Source organism: Triticum aestivum, chromosome 1B (genome assembly GCF_018294505.1).
Source record: "Triticum aestivum cultivar Chinese Spring chromosome 1B, IWGSC CS RefSeq v2.1, whole genome shotgun sequence".
In the NCBI taxonomy this organism is placed as follows: domain Eukaryota; kingdom Viridiplantae; phylum Streptophyta; class Magnoliopsida; order Poales; family Poaceae; genus Triticum; species Triticum aestivum.
In genome coordinates this window covers 494,351,191-494,363,992 of record NC_057795.1, presented here as the reverse complement: position 1 = coordinate 494,363,992, position 12,802 = coordinate 494,351,191, and the positions used below count along the sequence as shown (strand labels likewise).

General features: G+C 46.0%; 1 protein-coding gene across 1 annotated transcript; it reads left to right on the top strand.

Annotated features, from left to right (window-relative positions):
• The first annotated feature begins 10,043 nt into the window (after nucleotides 1-10,043).
• Nucleotides 10,044-12,801, top strand: LOC123134434 (DAR GTPase 3, chloroplastic). Its single transcript, XM_044553688.1, has 9 exons — nucleotides 10,044-10,333; nucleotides 10,486-10,629; nucleotides 10,765-10,881; nucleotides 10,963-11,106; nucleotides 11,202-11,288; nucleotides 11,628-11,743; nucleotides 11,873-12,054; nucleotides 12,191-12,248; nucleotides 12,339-12,801. Exons 1-9 carry the CDS (start codon nucleotides 10,187-10,189, stop codon nucleotides 12,460-12,462), a joined length of 1,119 nt encoding a protein of 372 aa, XP_044409623.1. The 5' UTR covers nucleotides 10,044-10,186; the 3' UTR covers nucleotides 12,463-12,801.
• Nucleotide 12,802: the final 1 nt, after the last annotated feature.

Sequence of the window (12,802 nt, the reverse complement as noted above, 5' to 3'; positions counted from 1 at the left end):
GACATAATTCTTCTGTGCAGTAATGAGGGTAAACCTCAGATCACGGACCCAGCCCGCATTATTGCTATTACCATCTTTCAACTTTGTTTTCTTTAGGAACACATATAAAAACATAGGGAAGCAACAACGCGAGCTATTGATCTACAACATAATTTGCAAAATACTATCAGGACTAAGTTCATGATAAATTAAAGTTCAATTAATCATATTACTTAAGAACTCCCACTTAGATAGACATCCCTCTAATCATCTAAGTGATCACGTGATCCAAATCAACTAAACCATGTCCGATCATCACGTGAGATGGAGTAGTTTTCAATGGTGAACATCACTATGTTGGTCATATCTACTATATGATTCGCGCTCAACCTTTCGGTCTCAGTGTTCTGAGGCCATATCTGCATATGCTAGGCTCGTCAAGTTTAACCCGAGTATTCTGTGTGTGCAAAACTGGCTTGCACCCATTGTATGTGAACGTAGAGCTTATCACACCCGATCATCATGTGGTGTCTCGGCACGACGAACTGTAGCAACAATGCATACTCAGGGAGAACACTTGTACCTTGAAATTTAGTAAGGGATCATCTTATAATGCTACCAATGTTCTAAGCAAAATAAGATGCATACAGGATAAACATCACATGCAATCAAAATATGTGACATCATATGGCCATCATCATCTTGTGCTCATGATCTCCATCACCGAAGCATCGTCATGATCTCTAACATCACCGGCGCAACACCTTGATCTCCATGTAGCATCGTTGTCGTCTCGCCACCTATTGTTACTATGACTATCACTACCGCTTAGTGATAAAGTAAAACAATTACATGGTGATTGTATTGCATACAATAAAGCGACAACCATATGGCTCCTGCCAGTTGCCGATAACTTTGTTACGCAATCAAAATATGTGACATCATATGGCCATCATCATCTTGTGCTCATGATCTCCATCACCGAAGCATCGTCATGATCTCTAACATCACCGGCGCAACACCTTGATCTCCATCGTAGCATCGTTGTCGTCTCGCCACCTATTGTTACTACGACTATCACTACCGCTTAGTGATAAAGTAAAACAATTACATGGTGATTGCATTGCATACAATAAAGCGACAACCATATGGTTCCTGCCAGTTGCCGATAACTTTGTTACAAAACATGATCATCTCATACAACAATTTATATCACATCATGCCTTGACCATATCACATCACAGCAAGCCCTGCAAAAACAAGTTAGACGTCCTCTACTTTGTTGTTGCAAGTTTTACATGGCTGCTACGGGCTTCTAGCAAGAACCGTTCTTACCTATACATCAAAACCACAATGATTTTTCATCAAGTATGTTGTTTTAACCTTCAACAAGGACCGGGCGTAGCCACACTCGATTCAACTAAAGTTGGAGAAACAGACACTCACCAGCCACCTATGTGCAAAGCACGTCGGTAGAACTAGTCTCGCGTAAGCGTACGCGTAATGTCGGTCTGAGCTGCTTCATCCAACAATACCGCCGAATCAAAGTATGACATGCTGGTAAGCAGTATAACTATTATCGCCCACAACTCTTTATGTTCTACTCGTGCATATAACATCTACGCCTAGACCTGGCTCGGATGCCACTGTTAGGGAACGCAGTAATTTCAAAAAAATTCCTACGATCACGCAAGATCTATCTATGTGATGCATAGCAACGAGAGGGGAGAGTGTGTCCAAGTACCCTCGTAGACCGAAAGCGGAAGCGTTTTAGTTAATGTGGTTGATGTAGTCGAATGTCTTCGTGATCCAACTGATCCAAGCACCGAACGTACGACACCTCCGCGTTCAGCACACGTTTAGCTCGGAGACGTCCCTCGTACTCTTGATCCAGTTGAGGCCGAGGGAGAGTTTCGTCAGCATGACGGCATGGTGACGGTGATGATGAAGTTACCGGCGCAGGGCTTCGCCTAAGCAATACGACGATATGACCGAGGTGTGTAACTGTGGAGGGGGGCACCGCACACGGCTAAAATAATTGTCAACTTGTGTGTCTGAGGGGTGCCCCCCTCCCCCATATATAAAGGAGTGGAGGAGGGGGAGGGCCGGCCCTCTATGGCGCGTCCAAGGGGGAGGACTCCTACTCCCAGTAGGAGTAGGTCTCCCACCTTTCCTTGTCCAAGAAGGAGAAGAGGGAAAGTGGAGAGAAGAGAAGGAAGGAGAGGGGGGCGCCCCCCTTCCCTTGTCAAATTCGGACTGGGCAAGGGGGGCGCCACCTCTGGCCGGCCCTCTCTCTTCTCCACTAAGTGCCACTAAGGCTCATTAATCCCCCGGGGGGTTCCCGTAACCCTCCGGTACTCTGGTTTTATCCGAAACTTCTCCGGAACACTTCTGGTGTCCGAATATAGTCGTCCAATATATCAATCTTTATGTCTCGGCCATTTAGAGACTCCTCGTCATGTCCGTGATCACATCCGGGACTCCAAACAATCTTCGGTACATCATATCACATAAACTCATAATACCAATCATCATCGAATGTTAAGCGTGCAGACCCTACGGGTTCGAGAACTATGTAGACATGACCGAGACACATCTTTGGTCAATAACCAATAGCGGAACCTGGATGCTAATATTGGTTCCTACATATTCTACGAAGATCTTTATCGATCAAACCGCATAACAACATACGTTGTTCCCTTTGTCATCGGTATGTTACTTGCCCGAGATTCGATCGTTGGTATCTCAATACCTAGTTCAATATCGTTACCGGAAAGTCTCTTTACTCGTTCCGTAATACTTCATCCCGCAACTAACTCATTATTCACAATGCTTGCAAGGCTTATAGTGACGAGTATTACTGAGAGGGCCCAGAGATACCTCTCCGAAACACGGATTGACAAATCCTAATCTCGATCTATGCCAACCCAACAAACACCTTTGGAGACACCTGTAGAGCATCTTTATAATCACCCATTTATGTACGTTTGGTAGCACACAAAGTGTTCCTCTGGTATTAAGGAGTTGCATAATCTCATAGTCTAAGGAACTTGTATAAGTCATGAAGAAAGCAGTAGCAATAAAACTGACACGATCATAATGCTAAGCTAACGGATGGGTCATGTAACGCCCCGGATCCGATGCGCCAGGTGTCTGCCAGTTATTCGCCGTCATTGCCATGTCATTTGCTTGTGTGTTGCATTTTTCCATGTCATCATCTGCATTTCATCTGCATGTTTTTCAAAACTTGCATCCGTTCGGGTTCCGCCAGTCCTCTCCGTTGTCCGTTCGGAGTCTAGACACACTCGCACGCGCCCGCGGCACCTCCGAAATATTATTTTATAAGTGGCATAAAAATGTTCTCGGAATGGGTTGCAACTTGTCGTGCGGTCTTATTATAGTGTAGACAGACCGCCTGCCAAGTTTTGTCGCATTCGGAGTCCATTTGATAGCCCAACCGTTAAACCTACAACCGCATTATAGCCGGTCTATCATCGGACATTTTCGGTCTCCGAAAACAGTTGCCGGGCTGCACTTCCCTTCTCTCCCCTCAGCCCAAACCTCTATCTCACAACCCACAAGGTCCAACCTACCCCTCCTCGCGTCCGGTGCCGTCCGATCGTGATCGGAGGGCTCCAAAACCCCTCAAAATCCTCCTAACCCTAGCACCTACCCTATATAAACCCCTCCTACTTCTATTTTGGGCAGCCTAGCCCTTCCCCTACCTCCCTGCCGTCTCCCTCATAAAATTCCGTGCCACCAACCGCCTCCCCCTCATTATCTGCGCCGGCCAAACCACTCCCTGCCACTTGGCACCGCCGCCGGCGCGCCCGGACCAATCCACGCGTGCCACGTCACCTCCTCGCGCCCGCCAGCCTCTGCACTGCCGCCATGTGGCATCGCCACCTCACCTCACGCCTCCCCACCGCCGCGGCCCACGGAAGCCCGCAACTGGCCCGCCCCGGGCCAGATCTGGGCCCGAGGCTGCCCCAGCCTCCCGCGCCCGAGCGCTCGCATCCTCCCCGAGCCGCCGTCAGCCGCCGCCCCGCCGCCGGCGACCAGGGCCTCGCCGCCCCGCCGCCCGAGCGCCCCTCCACCGGCTAGCTCCGCCGCTGCCGAGCCTCAGGCCAGCTCCGCCGCCCCTCCTCTCCATCTCCCTGCCTCTCCCTAACCTCTCTCCTCTCCCCTGCAGTGCCCCTCGCCGCCGCCGCCATGGAGTTCGTCATCGGTTCCCTGCTGCCGCCCTGCTCCAGGGACAGATCTGACGGGATCCGGTCCCCACCACCCGGATCCATTCATCCCCGGCGGGATCCGCCTCCCTCCTCCGCGGGAGCTCCGTCGGAGACACGACAAGCCGCCGCCGCCATCCTGCTTCGCGCGGAGGAGCGCGACCGTTCGCATCAACCCCGCGTGGGCCGGCCTCGTCCTGGCCCATCGTCGGCCCTCCTCCTGCTGGCCTGCTCCGGCCACCTTGCCTCTCCACTGACTGGGCCGAGCCCATGGTGAGAAACCACCAAATCCCGCCCTGGTCACATATTAGTTATCCCGCGCTCGTCCTTTTTTTCCAAAAAAACGGCCAAGTCCTCAAAACCTCATAATATGTGTGCATGTTCGACCTGCTGTAACTCTGCATCTGTAGCTCCGTTTTGTGCATGTAATATGTCAAATTGTTCGCCTCAACAAGTACTTCATTTCATTCCATTGCACCATGTTCATTTGAGTTCATCTTGATGTCTGAATCATCGTTGCAAGAGTGCTTCATAATGTTGTATGTTGTCTGTTAACAGAACATGCTCTTTTGTCATTTTTGCCATGATTGATGTGTGCATCCTATGAGGTTGATGTCTACATGTGTTTTGAACTATGCCATGACATCTTTACAGTGGTGTATGCCATGTATTTTTGTGATCAATGTGGTGACTAGCACAAGCATGCAAACTAGGCTTCGTGATATTGCTGATTTCAGTCCCTGTTCTGCTGTTATTTTTATGCCATGTAAACATGATGCTACAGAGAGATCCATGCATATTTTGAGATACTTCAGTATGGATGTTTTGAACATATGATTATGGTCTATCCATTCATGCCCCTGGTTGCAATTATGGAGTAGTCTAGCATGTCATTTTCGAGCTCTTTTTTTGCTCCAAAATGTTTCCTGGCAGATTGTTTACATGATATTCAATTTTGCCAAGGTTGTTGTAGTTGATCCTTGCATGCTATGAACTTGTTCTTGCCTTGGTTTGTTTCATAAACATGTATTCTTGCTGATGCTATGCTTATCTTGTCATGCAATGACTTGTGGTGAGTGAATCAAGCTTGTTAAGTAGGGTACTTGCTGTTACTGTTTTGCTAAGCTGAATCTGTTATTTTGTGGTGCTATGTAAACCTGATGCTACAAGTCATTATATGCATAATCTGGAGATGTTCACTAGGGGTATTTTGTTCTACATGTCATGCTCTATCCATCCATGCCCCTGGTTGCATTTATAGTCTGCTGTAGCTTGTTGTTATCTTGCTCCAAAGTTGCTAAATAATATTGTTGTCAGCCTGTTAACATTAAGTTCAGTTGTTGCCATGATTGTTGCTAGTGTTCCATGCACCCTATGAACTTGCTCTTGCCATGCTTAGCTTCATAAACATGCCTTCTTACTGTTGGTTGCCTTGCCATGCCATTTATTGCTCTGTGGTGAGTGGTACAAGCTCATCAACATGCCTACTTATTGTTGTTCCTGCCATGTATGAATCTGTCATATAACTTGCCATGTTTACATGGGTGCCATCATATTTTCTGATCCTTTTTGACTCATGGTCAGTAAGGGAATTTTGTTCTATGCATTTAGTAGATTCATGCCATGCCTTTGTTTGCCATGATAAGCCCCTGTAACATGTTGTTTGATAGCTCTAAACATTGCAATCTGGTGTTATTTTCTGCAAAGTCTAAACTGTTATTATTTGCAATCTTGCCATGTGTGTTTGAGCATGTTCTAGTGATTTCTGGAGATAGCTCAGTGTTCATGTTTTGTTATGCTTTACCTGTACATCATGCCCATGCCTTTTGTTTTCTTGTTAAGGTCCTATAGCATGATGTTTTGATTCTTGCAAGATGCCTAGTTGCTGTTTTGGACAGCTTGTCCTTTAAACTTGTTTCATGTGTGTGTGTTGAACCGTTGCTCCGTTTGAGTGTGCTATATATGAAACTTGCTTAGAATTGCATGTAGCTTCATATTATCATATTGCATCCTTGTGTTGAGGTGTTTTCTTGATGTTTGGGTGCATTTTGCATCAATGCCATGTTTAACTTGTTTTGCTCATATCTCCTAGGCCGTAGCTCCAAATCTAATGAACTTCATATGTAACTTGACTAGAATCTCGTGTAGATCATCTTGGTGCATCTTAACTTGCTGTTTAACAACTTGAATATAATGTTTATTCAGATCTGGACCAATTTCAAAATTTGCATATGAGGACTTATCGGAATTGTTATATGTTGTTCCCGGCCTCATTTAAACTTGCTTTGATGTGTTGCTCTTGTTTGCATCATCTCTTGCCATGAGTAGCTTCATGTATCCTTGTGATGCATCATGCTTGGTTGTGCATCATGACTTGTTCTTGTGTGGTGTGTTTACCATGTTGTGTGCTTCTTCTCGATAGTTCCCGTATCGTTGCGATCGTGAGGAGGTGTTCGTCTACTCTTGGTTCGTCTTCGTGGCTTCATCTTCTTCAAGGACTCGTTCTTCTTCCTAGCGGGATTTCAGGCAAGATGACCGCTACCCTGGATCTCACTACTATCATTGCTATGCTAGTTGCTTCGTTCTATCGCTATGCTGCGTTACCTATCTTTAGCTCATCAAGCCTCCCAAATTGCCATGAACCTCTAACCTTTGACACCCTTCCTAGCAAACCATTGCTTGGCTATGTTACCGCTTTGCTCAGCCCTCTTATAGCGTTGCTAGTTGCAGGTGAAGTTGAAGATTGCTCCATGACGGACAGGATTATGTTGGGGTATCACAATATCTCTTATTTAATTAATGCATCTATATACTTGGTAAAGGGTGGAAGGCTTGGCCTTATGCCTGGTGTTTTGTTCCACTCTTGCCGCCCTAGTTTTCGTCGTACCGGTGTTATGTTCCCGGATTTTGCGTTCCTTACGCGGTTGGGTGATTTATGGGACCCTCTTGACAGTTCGCTTTGAATAAAACTCCTCCAGCAAGGCCCAACATTGGTTTTACCATTTGCCTCACCATCACCTACATTTCCCTTGGGAGTAATTAACCCGAGGGTCATCTTTATTATAGCCCCCCCGGGCCAATGCTTGTCTAAGTGTTGGTCCAAACTAGAGCACCGTGCGGGGCCATCCCTTGGCAACTTGGGTTACGTCGGTACCTGTACGCTTAGCTTATCCGGTGTTGCCCTGAGAACGAGATATGTGCAGCTCCTATCAGGATTGTCGGCGCATCGGGCGGTCTTGCTGGTCTTGTTTTACCATTGTCGAAATGTCTTGTAAACCAGGATTCCGAGTCTGATCGGGTCTTCCTGGGAGAAGGTATATCCTTCGTTGATCGCGAGAGCTTATCATGGGCTAAGTTGGGACACCCCTGCAGGGTATAAACTTTCGAAAGTCGTGCATGCGGTTATAGGCAGATGGGAATTTGTTAATGTCCGGTTGTAGATAACTTGACACCTGATCCGAATTAAAATGCATCAACCGCGTGTGTAGCCGTGATGGTCTCTTTTCGGCGGAGTCCGGGAAGTGAACACGGTTTCTGGGTTATGTTTGACGTAAGTAGGAGTCCAGGATCACTTCTTGATCATTGCTAGTTTCACGACCGTTCCGATTGCTCTCTTCTCGCTCTTATTTGCGTATGTTAGCCACCATATATGCTTAGTCGCTGCTGCAACCTCACCACTTTACCCCCCTTCCATTCCCTTTAAGCTTTGCTAGTCTTGATACCCATGGTAATGGGATTGCTGAGTCCTCGTGGCTCACAGATTACTACAACAACAGTTGCAGGTACAGGTTATGCGATGATCATGACGCGAGAGCGATGCTTGCTTGCGTTGAGTTGTTCTTCTGCTTCTTCGATCAGGGGATAGGTTCCAGGTCGGCAGCCTGGGCTAGCAGGGTGGATGTCGTTTGAGTTTCTGTTTGTGTTTCATCCGTAGTCGGATGATGCTCTTATGTATGATGTATTGATGTTGTATTCATGTGGCATTGTTTGCCTCTTGTATGTATCCCCATCTATTATGTAATGTTGATGTAATGATATCCACCTTGCAAAAGCGTTTCAATATGCAGTTCTATCCTTGGTGGGACCTTCGAGTCTCTTTAGGATAGTATCGCATATTGGGCGTGACAGGTCATGTCCATCACATCATTCTCCTAATGATGTGATCCCGTTCATCAAATGACAACACATGTCTATGGTTAGGAAACATAACCATCTTTGATTAACGAGCTAGTTAAGTAGAGGCATACTAGGGACTATAGGTTTTGTCTATGTATTCACACATGTACTAAGTTTCCGGTTAATACAATTCTAGCATGAATAATAAACATGTATCATGAATTAAGAAAATAAATAATAATTTTATTATTGCCTCTAGGGCATATTTCCTTCAATGTGCTGCACGGTTTGGTGCGGTGGACTCTCTGGATTGCAATGGCCACTGAAAGATCTTCGCAAGGATTTTTCTCCCCATATCGGTGGTTGCCTTTGATGGTGAGATGCAATATATGGACGATGTCTTGACGCAGAGGGTAAGGTTGTGCAGTGGCGGAGGTCGGTTTTCTAGCCCATCACACGCAGTTGCTTGGATCGCGGAAAAGTGGTGGCGACAACATATGATTGACTCCGATGGTGGTGCTTCTAAAGTACATGGTCTTGAGCTCCGGGGTGAAAACCTAGGTTTGACACAAGTTGTTCATACACGGCAATGGCGACGCTTTGCGTCGTGACCTTGCTGAAGGCATTGCTCGGATAAGCTCGGACTGATTCTTCAGGGTGAAAACCTAGAATCTGAACTTTGATGGTTGGATCCGGTGACGGGGGCATAGAGTGTCACTCCCTTCATGAAGGTGTTGCTGTTGAGGAACCTCATTGTCCTTATGGTGTCATGAGATGGTCGGTGCGGATACGGTTGTTGTTGTATATTGTCGATCACAGATTTGTTTGATTTGATGTTTTTTTCTCTCGTTTAGGCATTGCTTTGGTCTTATATGACTTTGTTATTTGCCAGCGGGTTTTTGTGTGTGTGCGTTGGTGTTGGTTGTGTGCATCCTAGCTATGCAGAGGTCGGGTGTGTGCTCACTGTGTTTGTATCCACTCGATGCTTCATTTTGAGTCAATAAAATCCACCCTTTGTCGAAAAATAGAGCCCATCTGGGTTTCATCCCCAAAGAACATGAGATTTCAAAATCCAGTGACGCTCGGGGGCTACTGACGATGCAATACACCGGGGGTGGCCCATCGACCGATGAACACAATGTTGGGTTGGCCTCAAGGTCCAGGAGGCAGTCTGGCTCTAGAAAGCAATCCAGGAGACCTAGCGCGGGGCGAAAGAAGCATCCTGGAGAGTTGGAGTACATGCAAAGGAACCCTCGGTACGATGTTGGTTAGGAAGCCTGTAAACTCTAGTTCTCGGTACCTTTATAAGGCGAGGTTAGGGGCAGTTTTCAGCCATCTACTCCGTAGACATACTCTCGGTAGCTATATTTATCATCCCTTTTGTAACCATGCATTCGAAACAAGACGTGGGGTATTACCTCACCGTGAGGGCCTGAACCTGGGTAACTCCTTGTGCAAACTCCCTTCTGTCACTTTGCCATTTGTCAGTTTTCCGTCGGAGATCAGACGCAACTTGTTATGTAAGATTACTTATCCTGAAAAAAATGTAAGGTTACTTGTGAACAGAGTTGGGTTATGGACTGTCTGACTGACCATGGAAGAATATGTGAAATTCCTGTGTGTACCGAGCTACTAGTAGCTCCAGAAAAGAAAACTCTGTTTCCGCGGAAAAAGTAATTGTGGCGACTATAAATAAAATTTACAGAAAGAGAAACGAAAGCGAGAAAGATAAGGTTTGGGCCACCCAGCCATAATCCCTCTCCCTCTCTGCACACAGTGGGCACCCGAGCTCAGCTCAGCTCCGCCTCCGCTCGAGCCCTCTCTGACCTACTTCGCCGGCGTCCTTCCACCCCGCCGCCCCCATGCTCCTCCCGACGCGCCGCCTCCCTGCTGCCCCTTCCCGCCCATCCGTGCACCCGTACATCTCCCCTGCGCGGCCCTCCCTCCGGTTCCGGCGACAGCATGGTCGAGCGGCGACCGCGAGGGCGACGTCAGCGACACCTCCCGTGGTACGATGCTCCTGCCTTGTGAATTCGCTACCTGTAGATAATCAAACAGCGATTTAGGGATACTGCTTACAGAAATTATGACCTTATCAGTTAGAATGGTGAAAATTGTACTATTTCTCTGATGTTTGCATTGCTTTGCTTCAAATGTTTAGTTTGGTGACACACTGCTGGGTCTGTACGAGAAAGAGAGGCTAGGCCTGTCACGATACGCCGACGAGGAGTCCAGAGAAGACGTGTTCTGGGAAACCTTGGATGCTGATTTGCAGTACTGGACCAGATCCCTGCGCCCGGTGCAGGTATATATCAGGTGTGCTTCATAGTGGAATAAGCAGTCATACATATATGCTCAACATTGTAATAGCTCTAGCTTGTAAAAATCAGCTACTAATGTCTAGTGTGTTCATTTACTCATTGCTATCTGGACCTTGCAGTGGTATCCTGGTCATATTGCAAAAACAGAGAAGGAACTGAAAGGACAGCTAAAGCTCATGGATGTTGTCATAGAGGTCCGGGATGCTAGAATTCCCTTGGCAACCACCCATCCTAAGGTAGAGGTCTTGGCGGTTTATCATGTTTATTTCTAGAAGCGGTGGTGTTCGATTGTGCTGAGACATGTTTTGAATGACCAGATGGATTCCTGGCTAGGCAACCGAAGAAGGATCATAGTGATGAACCGCGAGGACATGGTGTCGGCCGACGACAGAAATGCATGGGCAACTTACTTTTCTAGTCAGGGCATCAAAGTTATTTACTCAAATGGCCAGCTGGGCATGGTAAGACAACCGTTATGTAATCTCTGTTTCCAACTGGTCAGGTATATGCTGGTTTATGCCCTGATGCAGTATATCACTTTCCTGTTCGTGGTCAGGGTACGATGAAATTAGGCAGAATGGCAAAATCAGCAGCATCTACTGTGAACACAAGGCGAAGAGAAAAGGGATTGCTTCCTCGTCCGGTAACTCAATTGATTTGTTTTGCTTCCTGTCAATTTTTTTTTGTCCTGGAACTTTTCCATAAGAAGAGGTACACTGTGCAACTTGGTTACGATATCATAGAAGTAATGTTTGCGTGCATCCCTTCTGAACTCTGAAAAACTTTGGTTTCATATAGGCTGCAGTTAGATTTATTTGGAAGACTTGTGTAAAGTCATTGGTTTGTTAGTTACATTAGATTTGTTTTGCAGACTTGTGTGAAGGCAATATTTCTTGATCCTTTTTCAATTTGAGTAATCATCCAGATAATGACGGTCTGTTTACCTTATTCATTGTTTCTGTTGTACCTTGTTTTTTTTAAGGTTCGAGCTGGTATTGTTGGATATCCAAATGTCGGTAAATCTTCCTTGATTAATCGCTTGCTAAAACGAAGAATGTGTCCAGCAGCACCTAGACCAGGTGTCACAAGAGAACTGAAGTGAGTTACTCAGCTGCATACGTGGTCTTAACATTGATGGTTGTTGTATACACATATTGTAGTTTCTCTTAGTAGGAAACAATGTGATGTTTTCTCTATTCAAATTCTAACATTTGAAACCTCAAACAGGTGGGTTCGTTTTGGGAAGGATCTAGAGCTATTAGACTCACCTGGAATTTTGCCAATGAGAATTAGTGATCAGACAGCTGCACTTAAGCTTGCTATCTGTGATGATATTGGAGAAAGGTCATATGATTTTGCTGATGTGGCAGCAATTCTTGTGCAGATATTGTTAAGACATCCGGCTGTGGGTGAGTGGTCCGACAATCTAATGATATGTTGCATACTCTCTCCAGTTGCAAGAAAAAAAAACATTTTCTACATACCATTCCATCATCAAGTGCGGGTGCGAATCAAAATCGTTACTGACAGGTTTGTGTGAAACAGGTTCTGAGGCATTTCGAAAACGATACAAGATCGATGTAGACAGTGACTGCGGTAAATTGTATGTTTCGATCAACTGCAGTTCTTTGAAATGACATTAGAATTTTTGGAGTTGAGCCGATGTCCTTATACCATAGTTGACATTTTACAGGTTTGTCACAAAGCTCTCGGTCCACTTGTTCAATGGAGATACCACCCAGGCAGCTTTCCGCATCTTATCCGACTTCCGGAAAGGAAGATTTGGTTGGGTTGCCCTAGAGAGACCTCCCACATGAACAATGAATATAACACTTTACCAGAGGTCATACTCACTGTAGTACGCACGTCAATCACAATGTCATTTGTAGCACCATCATAGGACAATTTCTCTGGACCTATGTGTGGAATGAGGAATCTATTGAGGATATGGTGGCTATATCCCTACATCACAAGTCTGACGGCACATCAGAAATTGCCATGTAGTTACATGGTTGACTAGGGGTCTGAGCTGATCTGTATGAGCATGTGAAAGTTGAGTTAACTCTTTTTTGTAATCTTTTACAGAATAAGAATGGATAAGTGGAACTTGGTTTCAATTTTGCACAATTAAATGCTCGCTCGCATTTTCTGGACTAC

Excerpts from the sequence above, each read along its gene's own strand:
- LOC123134434 (XM_044553688.1), top strand. The coding sequence starts at position 10,187 with ATGCTCCTCCCGACGCGCCGCCTCCCTGCTGCCCCTTCCCGCCCATCC. Across the intron at positions 11,107-11,201 it reads CAAATGGCCAGCTGGGCATG|GGTACGATGAAATTAGGCAG; the intron begins GTAAGACAACCG and ends GTTCGTGGTCAG. Across the intron at positions 12,055-12,190 it reads GTTAAGACATCCGGCTGTGG|GTTCTGAGGCATTTCGAAAA; the intron begins GTGAGTGGTCCG and ends TGTGTGAAACAG.